Source organism: Lagopus leucura, unplaced genomic scaffold, assembly GCF_019238085.1.
Source record: "Lagopus leucura isolate 7727_CA_CO unplaced genomic scaffold, USGS_WTPT01 Super-Scaffold_1, whole genome shotgun sequence".
NCBI classification, from domain to species: Eukaryota; Metazoa; Chordata; class Aves; order Galliformes; family Phasianidae; genus Lagopus; species Lagopus leucura.
In genome coordinates, this window is record NW_024962250.1 from 27858560 (window position 1) to 27874798 (window position 16239).

The window sequence follows — 16239 nt, forward strand, 5'->3', positions numbered from 1 at the left end:
ATCCAGAGGTGATCAGCTGCTGGTCTCAGCAACCCCTGCTGGCTTCCTTTTCACCCAGCAAAGGCTTCAGGTGGCCCTGCAGCCTCTCCGGCAGAGTGAACCTGTGCCAGCCTCTGACATACCTCAGAGAGAGGAGCTGCTGTTTCACTTCTCACGCACTTCATATAAGACCTACAATATTTACCCTAGTAACACCTTTCTTGGAGACAGAGGGATTTTCAGCACAGGGAAGTCTGTCATTAATCTTGTTTAGGGAAGGTGGAAAGGAACCAGAAACAAGTGTCCTTTCTCTGCTTGGCAGAGCTGTGTGAGTGCAAGGATTACCTCACCTTCACACAGACATGCTTCGTTAGATCCTGCACTGCTCATCTGCAGTTCCTTATCAGGACAGTGCAGCTCTGCCAGCCTAGGAGGTGTCTGTCTGCTCCTGAAGAGGACAGGGATCGCCACCACACAAGACTTACCATTCAAATCTCTCCTGCCTCAGGCTGATTTACTGGAATCCTTAAAATAGTTACACTTTGTATGCCTTCTGCTTCATTCCTCCCTGGCTGAGCAGATGGACTTATTTGGCAGTGACCTGTTTGCCACAGTGCAGGGGTTACAAATGATCCTTGCACTCCTGCTGGCCCTACCACTGGTTTCTGGGGTCTGGACAACAGACAAAAGGCACTTTCTCACAGTCTCTCCTGCTTCCTTTTCTCTCCTGCTGAATATTAAGCAAACATTCAGCCCACACAACTTCCTCTTCTACAGGTGGCATAAGATTTGACTTAAATATCAGTAAATTAGAGTAACTTGAGCAGGAAGGGTGAGACTTCTGAGCAAATGTTGGTGTCTTTCATGCTGGCCTTGAGCCTTTCCAGGACTTCTGGTGAGTACTGGTAATAAAATGTTTACTTTCTGAAATGTAAGTTCTGTTTCCTGCTCAAAGCTATACAACAGTACATGAATAACCACGTTTTTTTAGGAGTCTTACTGGCACCTCTACTCCAGTGTTGATTATTTACAATGGATTTTTGTGTTCTCCCTTCTCCATGCAGATGTGATTGCTGAGACAGCTTTGTACAAATGTGTCCTGAAACCTTTAAAAGAAGCCATCAATTCTTACTTAAAAGAAATCCACAACAAAGATGGATCTTTACAGCAGCTAAAAGAGAACCAGCTTGTGATACAAAACACAACTACCACTGACCTAGGTGTAACGACCAGTGTACCTGAAACTGTTGTGCTGGACAAGATCCTTCACAAGTTCTCAACCATGCACAAGGCCTACTCCCCAGAAAAGAAGATTGGCATCTTACTGAAGTCCTGCAAACTCATCTATGACTCCATGTCTCAGGGAAACCCAGGTACAGCACTCCTACCGTGATGATACTCCTCACTGGTCTTTCCCCAGGTATCACAGGAGCAGGGTTTATGTTACAGTGTGGTAATAGAGTGGAGGTAGCAGTAATGGTCAGTGTGTTTGCTAACAGCTCTCCATAAGCTGTGTTCAGATTGGGCTGATTAGGTTCTGTGAAATTTTCAGCAATAATAACAGGTACAATATGTTTCTTGGTTAACTTCAAGCTCCATAACTCCAAAGTCTCAGCTCGTAGCAGTTTAATGGCAAACTCTAGGAATGGGTCTTTGAGAAATGTCTCTTGATTTGGCTCTGACAAAGTTTTGCCTAAATTGTGGAGGAGAAGCAGAATAGTTGTGCTGTATGTTACAAATTCCTGATGCTCCAGTAAATTTCATGAGCCACTGCTAAGCTTTTCTGGTGTGAGGAAGCCTTACTTAGACTTGAGGCCAACCGCTAAATGCACATGTTAAGCCCTTATCCTGCAGACAGGATGCATTTTTGCAGATAGACCAGTAAACACCATCCTCTATTAGCTTGCTTTGTCAATTTAGGAACTTTCTTCACATACTGGGGAGTGGATTACAAGCTGTGCACAACTTGGAGACTAGCCATGAGCTCATTTGTAATGATCTGCAGTTGTTCAAGAAGTTGAGTCTCCAAAAATATTTGTAACTGCTCTGCTTTATTTCCCACTGCCAACAGCCATGAGGCATTCACACAGGAGCTGTGTCTCTTTTGAGCCTCATCTCAGTGTCCTCACTTGAACAGTATGCAGCAGAATTCAACAACCCATCTAGACACGTGAACAGCAGAGCAGGAAGCCACAGCAGGGCTGAGCCTATGCTGCAGAGTGGACAGGATCTCTGACTGTCTTCCCATCCTATGAGAAGATGTGGACACCCATAGGGGAATTTGCAGTAACTCTATTAAAACAGCTGTGTTACTTTAAGTTTTGAAAGAATATCTGGTGGAGTTCTAAGATTCAAATGCCACATTAAAACCTACCCAGTGGGTTAAGGGTATCCTTCTGATGCTGTTGGTATATTTTGTCATACCTCAGCTAGCTCAGAGTTGGAATTTCCCTGTTGCAGGAAATACTGTTGTGACACCTTATGCGGAAGAAATTATGGGCCAGTGGAGCCATTAAAAACCCTAAAATTTCAAAACGTTTGGCATTCAAGAAATCAGGTTATTTCATTGTGATTTGCTGTTCTACCCAAAGCGCTTCATTTTGGCCATCTCAGCTGTTTTCTTATGTCAAATACTGCTGTGAGTAGGATGCGATTCGGAAGCCAAATTCTCCCCTGTGCGGCCAATTCCCTACCCAACATATATGACCATTATTGCACATCAGCATGCAGTCAGAAGGAAACTGGCCTGGCATTGGGGATATGTACTCCTGTGAATTTAGCATCCAGAAGAGGAGGAATGCAATGGTCTAAGTCATAGCAGACACAGCACTCAGAGACAAATACAGTGAGAAATCCTGCAGACACAGTTAGAAGTAAATCATGTGAAACACCCTAGATCACAAGCATTACTTCAGTTTTCCACCTGGCAAAGACAAATACTGGACAAAGCAAACTGAAATATTTTTTCTGATGAAAGATTCCCAGTTGTTGCTGTGCAGAAGAGTGTGCTGTGGGCTGCTCAGGCCAGATTTCAGCGTATAGTTCTTTCCTCTGACTGCTTCAGAAGCAGCAGCACAGAGCACCTTTTGCTTTCAGCAGCCCCAGGACAGTGTATTGCTCTTTGCACCGGAAGAGTAGAGGCCACACTCTGTTTCCTGTGCAATTGTCTGTTCTTCTTTTAGCCCCTTTTACTCACTGTTGAATTGGTGAGGTCTCTCCTCTTCCAAGGTCAGCACATGCAGAACACAAAACTAACCTTTCCCTCTGCTGCAGAATCTCTGTCAGAAAAATAATCTGTTCAATAATGCTGTAAGTACATATGTTGTCTTGTTTAATTTGCAAGTGGAAAGTTCAGGTCAGGTCTTTATCCACTTTAGGCTGACTGCAAAACAAGATGACCTGAAAATATGGCTTCATATCTAAAAAAAAAAAAAAGCACAAATACAATCTAATCAAATGCTTTTTTTTTTTTTCCAGACACAAGATTTTTAACATACTGGGATCCGTCTACATTAGTTGAGGTTCAGGGGTATCCAATTGGTACCAAGTTTTCTTTAAAGCTGAGGATAGTCAGAACTATGTGTACCTATGGCAGTGCCCATCTTTGTACCATTGCAAGAGTTGTGAAACTTTGAAGTCAGCCTTGATTGGCTCCATGTTGATCCCACAGTTTTGAGAAAAGAGGAGTTTGCTGGCTTGGTTGTCAGAGTTATAATAGAAGAATGCAATTTAGATCACATAACAAAATATGTCTGGTAAAGTGGCTGTGATAATTTATGTTAGATACATAGACTATGAGCTGAATGGGTCAAATTCTCAGCTGGCACAATGCCGCATTTCTCCTTCAAGTTGAAAGCAATCTACTTGTGGATCTGATTCATCACCAGGAATCGAGAAGGCAGGTTCATGGTCATTGTCAGTCACCTTTCTTCTAACAGACCTCTGAGTACAACCACAAGATTTAGATGTATGTTAGAGCAGGACTCATCTCCAGCTATATCTGGCTGTAGGTGGCACAGATGGGTATCACATACAGCTTCTCGTTATAAACCACAGAGTCTTAGGAAGTGGAGTTCAGTTGATTCATCTGGTGAAAGGTAGGAGTCTGCTTTAGGGTGAGATGATTCACAGCTTCTCTGATGATATTGATTAGTTCAGAACTGGCTATAATAGGAGTTTAGGGGTAGTGTTCATGTGTATAGTGTAGGCAATGGTATTATTAATGAATCCTCCCAGAAGGGACAATTATGATAGTACTGCAGTGTCTCACAAAGCTTTTCCAAGTTCTGGGAAATTATAAATAATAGCAGCATATGTTTTCAAAATGCAACTGCAACTTAAGGATATGTAACCTTCCTGCTAAAATTACTAGGAGTAATTAGGTAGAATAACATACTTTAAAATAATAGAAAGAGAGTTTGGAATCCGTTTGCAGATTGGCTAACTTTTCTTGCTGTGTGTGCAAAAAGAATTAAGAGGTGGGACTCAGAGGTGCTGTAAGCTTTCGACATCCTGACTGCTCCAACATCTCAAAGACATAGTCTAGTAACCACAGGCAGAGCTGGGTGCATATGTCATCTATAAAGAAGCACTATAATCATTTGCAGAAAAAGTGCTTCTTGTTTATCTTTCAGAAATAACTTTTCTCAGGCAAAATGTCACAGGTGTTTTGTATGGTAGAAATCTCTACTTTTTGCTGTATCAAACACGCAAGTGACACTTGTGGAGTCATAATTAGATGCAATATATGCAGTGGGTATTGGCAGCAGTGTAACTGGAGCTCCTCGCCCTGTGATACCTGGGAGCTGCTGCTCTGCAGAAGAGAATTGATGGAAAAACAAAAACAGACAAGACATCAGTTTATGAAGAAATACTGGGTGAGACAAACAATCCAAGTTTGGTCAGCGTGTGAGCAGAGAAGACCAAACACGGGAATGCTCTAAACATGAGTTGGAAGCTTGAAAAGTGGGGAGGCTACTTTATGAAGAGATTCCTAATTAACTGGACTGTAAATCAAGCCTTGCTGAATTAGTATATGATGGACAAGAGACATCAAAATGCTAGTGAGTAGAAGGATGGTCACTTTTTTTTATGATATTGAAGAAATCCCAGTTAGCATTTCTGTGCCTCAGGTTTCTCAGCTATAAATGGAGACTAAAATTCATATGTCTTGAACAGCTGCTGCTAGATATCATTCCAGTGCTTGTAAACTAGTAGAACAAGATGAGGAGCATCATCACTGTGTGCTGGTTGTCAGAATAACCACAGAGGGAGAAGAAATACATGAATGTGCTAAAACAGGCTGCAATTTGTTTATGGAGGCTTGGGCAAAATTCCAGTTGCCTTAAATTGGGTATTTAATTAATATCCATTCCATTCAAGCACTGCATCCCAGCCAGGACCTGAAGTGGTATTTGCTTTGATATAAACATAATAGGATGGGCTTGTGGCAGAAGAGAAGGCTTATTTTAAGCTTCTTATAGATATTAATGAAATAAATGTTCCCTGATCCTGCAGAAAAGATGGGGAAAAAAACCCAATCAAGTCCCATCTGGAGTAGGACAACACCACCTTGAACAAACAAGCTCAGTCCCAATGCTACTGAGACCAGTGGCAGGGTCAGAGCTAGATTTAACTCTGCCACCTGCAAACTTACTGCTCTGTGAGACCACAGACTGAACTGGGCATGCAAAACTGCAGGCCTGATTCTGAGTCAGACTGGAAGTGGAGCCATGCAGAGAGCAGCCCTGCTGCAGCCACAGGGTGAGCAGTGGTTAGGGCCAGCAGTGCCACCACAGTGCTGTCTTGGTGCTGGGGACAGGTGGGCTGCAGGACACTGAACAGCAACCACTGCTTGGGTGTCTTGCTTCATGAGTGTTGTTTCATGTATCTTTGTGCCTCCTGCTTCTGGTCATATTTGAGCTGCTGACAGAACCTGTACCCCCATGAAGGGGCTGAGATACAGGGCATCTCCAGGTTGTCCTGAGTCTGCCTACTGAACATGTTCAAGCTACAGCCAGTGCCCATGGAAACACCAGAAGTTTGTGGCAACACACAGATTCAGAATCAGGTCCTGGATGGCAGCTCTGCGACCCCGCTTCTGCTGATGTCAGCTTTAGCTACTGACAAATATATTTAAGAATCAGGCTTCATACAAACAGAAGTGAATTAAAACAATGTCTAGTAATTTACGCAGTTATGAGCATACAACATACGAAGAAACAGTATTCTTTCTATTACTGCATTCGGACACCCTTAAGTGAGAACGCAGTGGAAAATAATGGACTTGGTGCTTGCTTATAAATAAAACCCTTTCTCAGCCAACAAAAGAGAAATAGGGAGATTCTGTAGACATTCTTGAAAAGTGTTCTCTAGCTTTCATTTCTGCTGACAGTAAAAGTCAATCACTGGGGATGGCAAGTTGGTAGATTCCAAATTGCTGTTTCCACTCAGCAACGGACAAGCAGTCCATTGGATGTTTGTTGATCTCTCTCACTGACTTTAAAGACAATCAAACTAACAAAAACAACATGGTAGCAGGTTTTTTTGTTTGTTTCTCCTAATAGATAGGAGTTCACGTTGTGAACCAGCAACTTCTTTGGATGCAGTAGGCACAACGTGGGTTGGTCATGGAGATGAAATTCTAGGGAAGATAACATTCTGCTGTGGGCACTGCATTGAAACCCACTCCTGGCTTTCAGGAAATCAGGAGTACAAGATCACACCACTCATCAGTAACTGCTACATCACTAAGAAAAAGGCTTTGAAGAAAAAGAGCCATGCATGTTCTTTGGTATTTCATCTTTCTTTACACTTTGTCTATACAGAATTATCTGTTGGCGTTTGACTTAGCTCAAAAGGAAAATAGGGCTTTTCTCAGTGCAGTTTTTTAGTATGCTTTCATGTCCCATTTGAGTGTTTTGCTACACAATACTAAATAGCTGTACTGTTTTGTCAGTGTGTGACAGTAGCCAATTGGAGCCTTCACTGAGCTGAGGCTATCAGATATACAAGCTGAAACAACAGCAGAGAAATAAAATGTCCCTCTAGATGTTAATGAAATAATAGGGATCTTTTATAGTTAAGGTGAAGACTTGGGGCCGTGTTGTTTAACTGAAGATAGCCATAATAGAGCAAACAGAACTAAGAGTTAATCCAGCTTTCATTAAATAAATTGTGCTGTGGCGTGTGCAGTCTCTGTTAGATATGGATTGAATTACAGATCTGAGAATCTCTCATCCTCCAACACTTTATTTTAACTGGATCAACTTTCTGTTCACTACATATATTACTGTGTTTATTTTAAAGCCACGCTGCTGGTTTTTGTTTTGTTTTGTTTTTATCAGAGGTTAAGCTCATGTTTATTTGAGGCTTCAAAAGAACATCTTTCTTTGCCAGTAGAGAATCTGTATCAGCTGTGAATGACAAAAAAGGAAAGCTGACTCATGGCAAAGATTTGAAATAAGTCAGTGGGAAATATGAGAAACGGGAATTCATTCCCCACCATGGAAGGGCATGTGGACTAGGGGCTAAAAATGGTCAGGGCATAACTTCACTGCAGCTACACCAATGATAGTTCTTATTCTTTGAAATAAGGCAAGCACTTCTCAAATGAGATGCACGTAGTAAGTTCCAAATTGATGAAACCAGCACCTCAGATGAGGAAAACTGCCCACAGTCTGAGGGAAAGCATTCAGAATGAAAGTAGGGTTTAGGTTAAGAAGAATCATCAACCCTGTCTGCTGGGAAAACAGGCTGGTTAAGAAACTTGGTACTACATGTTGCCCATGATAAATTCGTGACGTGTTGGTAGGAAATGAAAGCGTCATCATCTGTAGTAGGTGACATCTTTGCATGAAAGTATCTTTTAAACAAGGAAATTTGTCTTGTTCTTTGCAGTTTATGTAGTAAATCTTCTGTTTGGGTTCTAATTTAAGCAGTAAATATTTATAATTATAATGATTAATCTGTGCGCTTTTTTGTCCCCAGAGCTTTCACTGATTACTTATAAGGTCACTTTCTTGACTTTGTTGTTTTAAGCACAGGGAATCTTGAGCCCATGAGGATCTGTTTCTGTACCACTTGTTGAACACCAAGACTGAAAACTAGCCTAGTCATTGTGGAAGGGATTTTTTTTTCCCAGCTAGACACTGTGGCTGGAAAGAAACTTCCTTTTAGTTTCTAACTTGGGAGACTTTTAGTTAAGCACACGTAGTGCAGTGATTTGCCTTGTGAAAAATTTGAATATATGTTGTTAGGAGTATATATTCTTTTAGACTTGCTCTACATGTTGGACTGAAGAGTTAAAAAAAAAAGGGATGTTGGGCCGAAGAGTTTAAAAAAAAAAAAAAAAGGAATCTCTGAGAATCTGAGACAGTGTTTTTTAGGACTTACTTTCTTATCATTTTTAATTTGCTTGTGCTTTTGATCTTTAGCTCTTGAGATAATTTAAGCAAAAGTCAAAGACATGCTGCCTGATAAGCCGTTACTGTTGTGTTGAGATGTGCCTTTTTGGTGAGTTTATTGGGACCATTCTATGTTTCTCTTTGCTCAGGGAAGCCTTATGGTGCTGATGACTTCCTCCCTGTGCTCATGTATGTGTTGGCTCGCAGCAACCTGACTGAAGTCCTTCTGAATGTAGAGTATATGATGGAGCTCATGGACCCTGCTCTGCAGCTAGGTGAAGGTAGAGTACTGTATTTGCTCCTTGGATATTCTCTTTGTAAATCATTATTTACCCCACTTTAATGTTTATGAAGACAGGGCAGCACGGCTCTGGCTAGATTTTGTGGATGAGCTTTGGCCAAGCCTTCCAAATCTGAAGCTTTAAAATGAGTATTAAACACTTCAGTGCAGTGACCTTTGACACCAGCTAAAAAAGCAAGGGCCGAGCAAAAATGAGATCTGGTGAATTAGTAACCAAAACAGGGACATCTAGTGTTCTGTGGCTGTAAGGCTGGAAAGTCAAAGGGTCTTTGCCTAAAACTAAACTTCTGCAATCCATTCTTTTACTTTTATTTATTCCATTGAGAAAAATGAATAGTTCTTACACTGCACTGTATGCCTTGGGCTATACTTGATTCTCATACCTTGTATGTGAATAGAGTGGCTCATTTGACTGTGTTCTCTGGCTGAGTACCACAGTGAGGCAGAGAAAGGAAAGTAAGTTTAGAGAGAAATATCAGTTTTGGTTGTGGATAAAGAGCTTTACTATTAAAGGAGTAAATATCTGTGGGCCTTTCGCTTCTCAAGTACAGCCTGGGAAGCAAATGTTACTACAGACAGGATTATGCACTCTTAATTAGAATTACAGATAATTTTTCACTAAGTAGTCACTAAATCAATAAAAAGAGTTTTGTTTTAGAATTTGTTTTGGTAAGTACTGAAGAGTAGAAAGGAATCCTGGACAAACAAGGGCAGACTAATTTGATTTATGTTAAATGGAACTTAAATCTGTAGCTAAAGAACACGTACCCAGCATAGGGCAGAGGGGAGCAGAGAAAAGGAGCAGTAGCAATACAATTGCATTAGTGAAGGATTTCTGCACAGACTGATGTTCCTGCTGGAAAAGAAAAAAACTGTTAGCAGAAAAAATGTTGGCATAAGCATAGCACTTAGCTGACATAATGAGCTGTTTTTGGTAACTGCACTGCCCACAGGTTCTCCATTTCCAAAGGGCATGCTACCAAGATGGTTACTGAAATCAGCAGGATTGAGGACTCAGGAAATCAAAGGCAGAGCTTGCTGGAAGTTCTTTCAAGTCGAAGATGCAAAGCCTATGTGAAATGTATACTGCAGCTGAAGGGAAAAATTGGTAGGGAAGTTCCAGATAACACTGGCTGAGTAATCACTTCAGAAAGGAGGTTGAGAGTAAATGCAGATGCAAGGGATAGAAAAAGAAAGAATAGCTCAGTGAAGAAAGCTCAGAGATCGTGAAGCACAGTGCTAAAATGCTTGAGCTCAGTTTGTGCCTTTCAATGTTAAGTGATAAAAAGTGGGCAGAGAAATGAAAGTAAATAAAAGAAAAGCAGAAGGCAGAAAACTGTCAGACTAATATATAAAATCACTATGGTCTGGCTTCCACGTTAAGAATTTACTTTTGAATGGGTTTTAGTTAAGAGCAGTGACTACTGGTTGGGCGGTGTGCCTGCGCCATCCAGAGGCAGCTGCAGTTATTACAAAATATTAATAACTGCCACCCAGCTTACTGGATACTTTGTCCCAGCTCTCCTTCCGCCAGGGTAAGGGGAGAAGCAGCAGGAGGCTGCAGAGAGGCAGAGGTGGTGGGCCTGGTCCAACACGGGGCCAACAGGTGACATGAGCACCAGCGGCTCCCTGAGGCCTCTTCCTTTTGGGCCTGACATCAGGCTTTTACTGCTTCATCCCCTCTTTCTCTGGTTTACTAAGATTTATCCCATGTAACTTTAAAGAATCCAGGCATTTGTCTCATCCAGACATCTGGGTTTGTGCACAGGGTGACTTGTCCATGTAGGTCCAAGACCTCTTTTAACATCACTGATCCCACAGAGGACCTGGGCTTTAAACATTTCTGCCAGGGTAGCTGAAGTCAGGGTGGAAATGCAAGCTTCTACTTTTTCTACAGAACACACTGGGATTGTCAGTACTTCCTTGTGTTATGGGGAATGCATCTACCACCTCATCAGCCTGGACAGCTGACATTTCTGTGAAGCAGAACAGGGTGGAAAACACTGTGGTCATTGTTTCCTTTCTCTTGCACTCACACCAGAAGCCCCACGCTCCCTGAGGTGAGGCATGGGCGATGCAAGTGTTGGACAGTTGCCTCTGCATGGGCACAGGCAGGATGGAAATGGAAATGAACGGCCCTGCGGGTGCGATGTTCATGCAAGACCTTTTCTTTTTGCAGGCTCCTATTATTTAACCACCACCTACGGAGCCCTGGAACACATCAAGAACTACGACAAAATCACTGTCACACGGCAGCTGAGCGTGGAGGTGCAGGACTCCATTCACCGCTGGGAGCGGCGGAGGACACTGAACAAGGCCCGGGCTTCTCGCTCGTCGGTGCAGGTACCATCTTGTGTTACTGGGAAAGAAACAGCCTGGCAGATGGATGGGCTCTGTCCATACTTACTCGTTTTAAATATGATAATTATTTTAAGACAAAACCAACTCAAATTACTATTAAAAACGAGAGTGCATAATATGCAGGCTTGTTAGCTGTGAGGTGCTCACTGTGTGTGGGTCCGTGAAGGTATCCCCATTCACCAGTGGTTGGGTGCTACGATCCTCCAACACTGGTGAGACAGGAGACAGACCACACTGCCCTGTCAGCCCCATGGCCTGCAATCAAATTTGTACCCACAGAGAGGCAGCAAAGGCCACCTCAGAGACTTCACAGTGCAAAGCTCAACACTGTGAACACTGAGGTGAAGACAGCAGAAAGACTTCTGAGTGGGAGACATGGTCCAAATAGCCACACAGAAGCATGATGTTTATTATCCTTTACATATTGCAGTCAAAACTGTCTCTAATGTTCTCAGAACACATGGATATTTGATGTGTCCCATCCATCAGTCATCCATCTCTGAGTGCTTCTCTGGCAGTAGCTCATAGTAACTACTGAGTACAATAGCTCAGCAAGCAAATGCAATGCTTCCTTCAGAAGATTCCCACAGCTTCCAGCAGTGAAAGTGTTGCTTTCCATCCCTCTGAATGATGGAAAATATTCAAGTTCATTCTGGTGGAGGTAACTTAACTTCTTGGCATGTTCCATGTGCCGTGCACCCCCTACTGGCTGCCTTACTGATCTGCAGATATACTCTTTAAAAGCAGCCTGGAGTCCACATATTTGGCAAATATGTAGGATTTAAACTTTTAACAGCCTGCAGCTTTCTCACTTTTTCAGGGAAACCTGAGTCTATTCAGATAGAAATCTCTGGGAATTTTTTGAACTTCACAGATACAGCCCTCCATGGCTAAATGCTTTCTAGATTCTGTTCCTCATAGGTTCAGCAAGAGGAAGGAAAGTCATCCCAACAGTTCTCAATCCCTGAAACAGGGTACAAGTAAATAAGCCTCCTCAGCACATCAGCTGTTTCCTTCCTGATGAAAGGAAGTTTGGAGGACACTCTCTCAAACATGAGCATTGAAGAATGGCTGGGTATTTGGGAGTGTTTAGGAGTTCTGTTTAGATTGAGATTTGGGGCTTGGTTTTTCCTCTTTTGGTCCTAAAGTCACTGTGCTAGCTGCAAGATCTATCCTCATGTTTCTCTTCAGGACTTCATCTCCATTTCCTTCCTGGAGATTGGTGCTCAGTCAAGGACACTTGCCTCACGGAATGATACCACAACTGAGCAGCTGTGCCAGCAGTGTGCCGAAAAGTTTGAAGTCTCCCATCCCAAGATCTATAGACTCTTTGTTTATGTCGATGGCCAGTGGCTGCAGCTGGACAAAGAGGCCCTCCCTCACCGTATCAAAGCCTCACTACTGAAGAGCGAAAACAAAAAAGATTTCCATTTTATTTATAAACCAATAGAGTACAAAAATCCACCAGTTCCAATTGTCAGAGAGACTGACTTTTCCTAAAGGTCATGCTACTCTTTTGTTGAGTTTGCTGTCATCCTGGAAGGGCTGGATAGCTTATTTTGTGAGATCCTCTGGTAGCTGCGGATCTTAGGTCATTGGAGCTTGACCTTCACCACAGGGCAGGTGTGCTAATTGTAGATGCTGTCTGAATATAGGCATTTCTCAGTGAAGTTCAAAAAGGAGCATTCAGGAGAACATTATCCTTCAGAAAACTTGAAGTATCAAACCACAGAACCTCCCGCTGGCAATGCCAACATTGCAGAATGTAAATAGGCAGAGAATGATCTCAGAGATCTTGTGGAAAAGCGGACATTTACTCCATCATAAGTGATGGCAGGTGCACCTCAGTGCTCAAGGCCTTGGAATGGTCTGCACACACCTCAGTGCTGTTAGGAGGTAAGACTACATTTACACCTACATCTGTCAACTCAGTTTGATTTAAAAAAGTACTGGCTGATGTATACAGTGGCACAGGATTGCCAGCTATAGCAGAACTCCATCTCTGTCTTGCTGCAGCACAAAATTGCCTTTGAAATCCAAATATTCACCAATCATGCAAGAAGATTCAATACATTGACAAAGAAAATATTTTCTGCCATTTATTTGTCACTAAAGCCAGGTGACATAGGCGTTTTCATCAATGTATTTTTCTTAAAGATTGGAAGTGTTCACCATCAATGTACAGCTGTTTAAATGACAATAGTTGTATGATAGTGTCTGTTTAATTGTATATTTATTTCTATGTGTGATATGGTGCAATTGTTTTAAAATAAGAATTTGTAAAGAACTTAATAATTTTCCCAATGTAGCAAAGTAGATTAAAATTTTAAGTCAAAGAGCAAGAATAAAATACTGGTCTCTTTTTACCCAGCTGTGATTTTCTCTAGTGTTTTCATATCTGCATGTCCTGCCAGATTGTTACTTCAATCAGTTCAGGCATTTGAGACAGAATTTGCTAATTCTTCTCTCTCTCTACCTCTACTTTCAGTCATTCAGTCACTGCAAATTTAAATTTCCCTGCAACCTGAATTTCCATAAAATAAACATTGGAAAAAATGCATTCTGTGAAATTAGCAAGCAACTTTTCAGTATTGGATAATGACAGCAGAGCCTTAATTGCAAAACAGATCTTTGTCTTCTGGGTGCCTTCCTTCAGGCAAGATTCCACTGCCAGTGTAGCTTCCACTGCAGAGACAAACATGGGATCAGGCCTAGCAAAGCTGCAGACTAGACTCTAGACTAGAAAGGTGGTCATGTTTTACTGTGGGTTTTGCTCAAAGCTGCTGTTGTTTCCTCTCATTAACATTCAGAAACAGAACTGGGACATGTTGGACCAAGTTGCTTGAGGTCCCTGCTCTATGTCTGAACTCCAAATGGAAAATGACATTGCATGTGGCTGGTCATGCTCTCAGTCTTCGTGGCTTGAAATGTCTATGTGCATGAGCCATCGTGTGCAATGGCCAAATGTGCATTACAATGCCAGACCATCTGTGCATCTGCCAGCCTGGGCTGCATGCATATGTTGTTGGGAAGGAATGACAATGAAGAATGAGGAACAGTGAATAGCAGCAGTCTCAGTTTTGAGGCATCACATGCAGAGCTTGTGCTGGCATGACACCAGCAGGGAACTGACTCCACATTTCTGGTTATTCGGTCATTTATACTCATGTGCAGCTGTCAGCACTCCTGCCGTCCCCCAGGGCTGCATACCTGCAGGGTCCTGTGCTGAACCCAAGGAATTAAGCTAGGACTGATCTTCTGCTGGATATTTCTGGGGAGAGACTGGACTTGGCAGCAGACAGGAATGAGCAACAGAGTTATGCAAAGAAGAGCCCCAGGCACCTGACAACACCTTGGGGAGAGGCCATCAGCTGCAGGCCCTGGGGCAAGGGCACACCACAAGTTTTACGGCTGGGCAACCAAGCACGAGGAAACTCTGCTGGTGCAAAACCACCATAAGACAAACAGTCCTGAAGTCAGAACTGCCAGAGAGAACAGGAGAGGAAGGAGAGAGGGAGAGGAAGGAGAGAGGGAGAGGAAGAATCAAGCTTTTACAAAAGCCCTCAAATTGCACCTGCAAAACTTTCATCTGGCATTACAGCTGATAAAGTCGAAGTAGATTTACAAAGACGTCCATGGACTACTCCCCTCTCCTCTGAATTCAAGGGATTAATCTCTTTAATGCAAGTTACTGTGCCTGGCAGTGAGCTGCCTGGATGGAAATCCCCATGCTGGAACTCAGAGCTGAGGAGGATCTCCCTCAGAAACCATGGGGCACCTGGCCTGGTTGAGCATATCACGTAGAGCAGGTCAGCATGTCCTCCCTCTGGCTACTGGTACCAGGAATCTCTCAGCACTTTGAACTGGTGTCTGACATTCAAACAGTAAGAAAAAAAAAATGTTACAGATGAAATTATCACTTTTAAATACTCCTTAGGGCTTTGTTCATTGGCTTTGTCATGAGGTATTGTCACGCTACAGACCAACCAGTTAAAGAGGTACAGTCAGTCTGGAGATCTGTGGCCTCTTCTGGTTAGTCAAGGCGGTCACACCGTGACTCATGCTCTGAACCTCACATGAGAAGTCAGCAGACAAGCTTTTCAGAAGACTTTGACCAAGTATAGTTGTGTAATCTGGCCAAGGTCTCCTCAAACACTTATTTCCACAGAAATATTGTGCAACGATCACTCATCTATGCATAGGCAAAGGATCCTAGTGTGTGAGAGAGAAGACCTGCTGAACCTAGCAACAGCTCTCAAGAAAAAAGAAAAAAAAAACAACTAAACCCACAAAGCCCAAGTGGCCACTTTGTACCCAGACCTGGCCTAATGCCACACAGTACCAGTGATGAAATCTGTCAATAATTCACTGAAATAATTACACTGCAAGGTCAAGTACAACCTAAAATGAAAGTCATTGAAACTAAAGGCAGTTTTCCTGCTGAATTCAGCTTTGGGCATCAGCATGCATCATTCACCAACCTGATAGGTACTTTGATAGGTACTTTGCACAGGACTCTATTTTCCATCAGGAGTGACTCAGGATGGCAGGGCCACACAGCCCAATTCCTGCTGAAAGCCCTGCTGCTCCCAGGACAGCTCAGCCTTGTCCTTTCTGTGCTGCATGTCCCAGGGCTGGAGATCATGCAGACCTTCAGAAGACCTGCTCCAGTATTTCAACCACGTGCACTGTGAAAAATGTGTTCCTTGTCCTCAGCTGGGGTAAAACCCCACTTGTCCCACTAGGTGGGAACCCCAGGAGGGAACTCCCTCCTGGCACTCTTTCCAAGGTCAGGGCTAAACACAACTATTCTGCACAACACACTCTGACCTGTTCTGGTAGATGCTGACAACTTACTGGGAACCAGCAGCCTTACTTATTTTTAAGTAGTTATTTCTATATCCAGTGTTCTAGGAATTGTAGTCTGTGCAAGTATGTGCCTGAAGGAAGAGTAAGGGTGTTTGTGCTTGCACAATGCACCACAAACTACTCCTAAGGTTGACCTTGCACAATCTTAAAATCATCTTCTAATCAGGTTCTACCACCATCCCAAAATAAAGAGCCTGCCATACAAGCATTAAGCCAACATGATGCTATTTGGAGACCTTAAAATAAATGTATTGATCAGTGCAGGTGAAGGTTGTGGGTCTTTTCATTCTGCAGAGTTGTTTCCTGTGTGACTGTGTGGATAGG

At 42.7% G+C, this 16239-nt stretch overlaps 1 protein-coding gene across 3 annotated transcripts in view; it reads left to right on the top strand.

Annotated features, from left to right (window-relative positions):
* RIN3 (Ras and Rab interactor 3) overlaps positions 1-13393 on the top strand; it is a 55517-nt gene extending 42124 nt beyond the window's left edge. For all 3 annotated transcript variants that reach the window (XM_042879595.1, XM_042880431.1, XM_042881229.1), the window contains 4 exons: positions 1044-1352; positions 8534-8665; positions 10865-11028; positions 12238-13393. In XM_042879595.1, coding sequence (XP_042735529.1) covers positions 1044-1352; positions 8534-8665; positions 10865-11028; positions 12238-12546 — 914 coding nt within the window. In that variant the 3' untranslated portion in view covers positions 12547-13393. The remainder of the gene's footprint in view (positions 1-1043; positions 1353-8533; positions 8666-10864; positions 11029-12237) is intronic.
* Positions 13394-16239: the final 2846 nt, after the last annotated feature.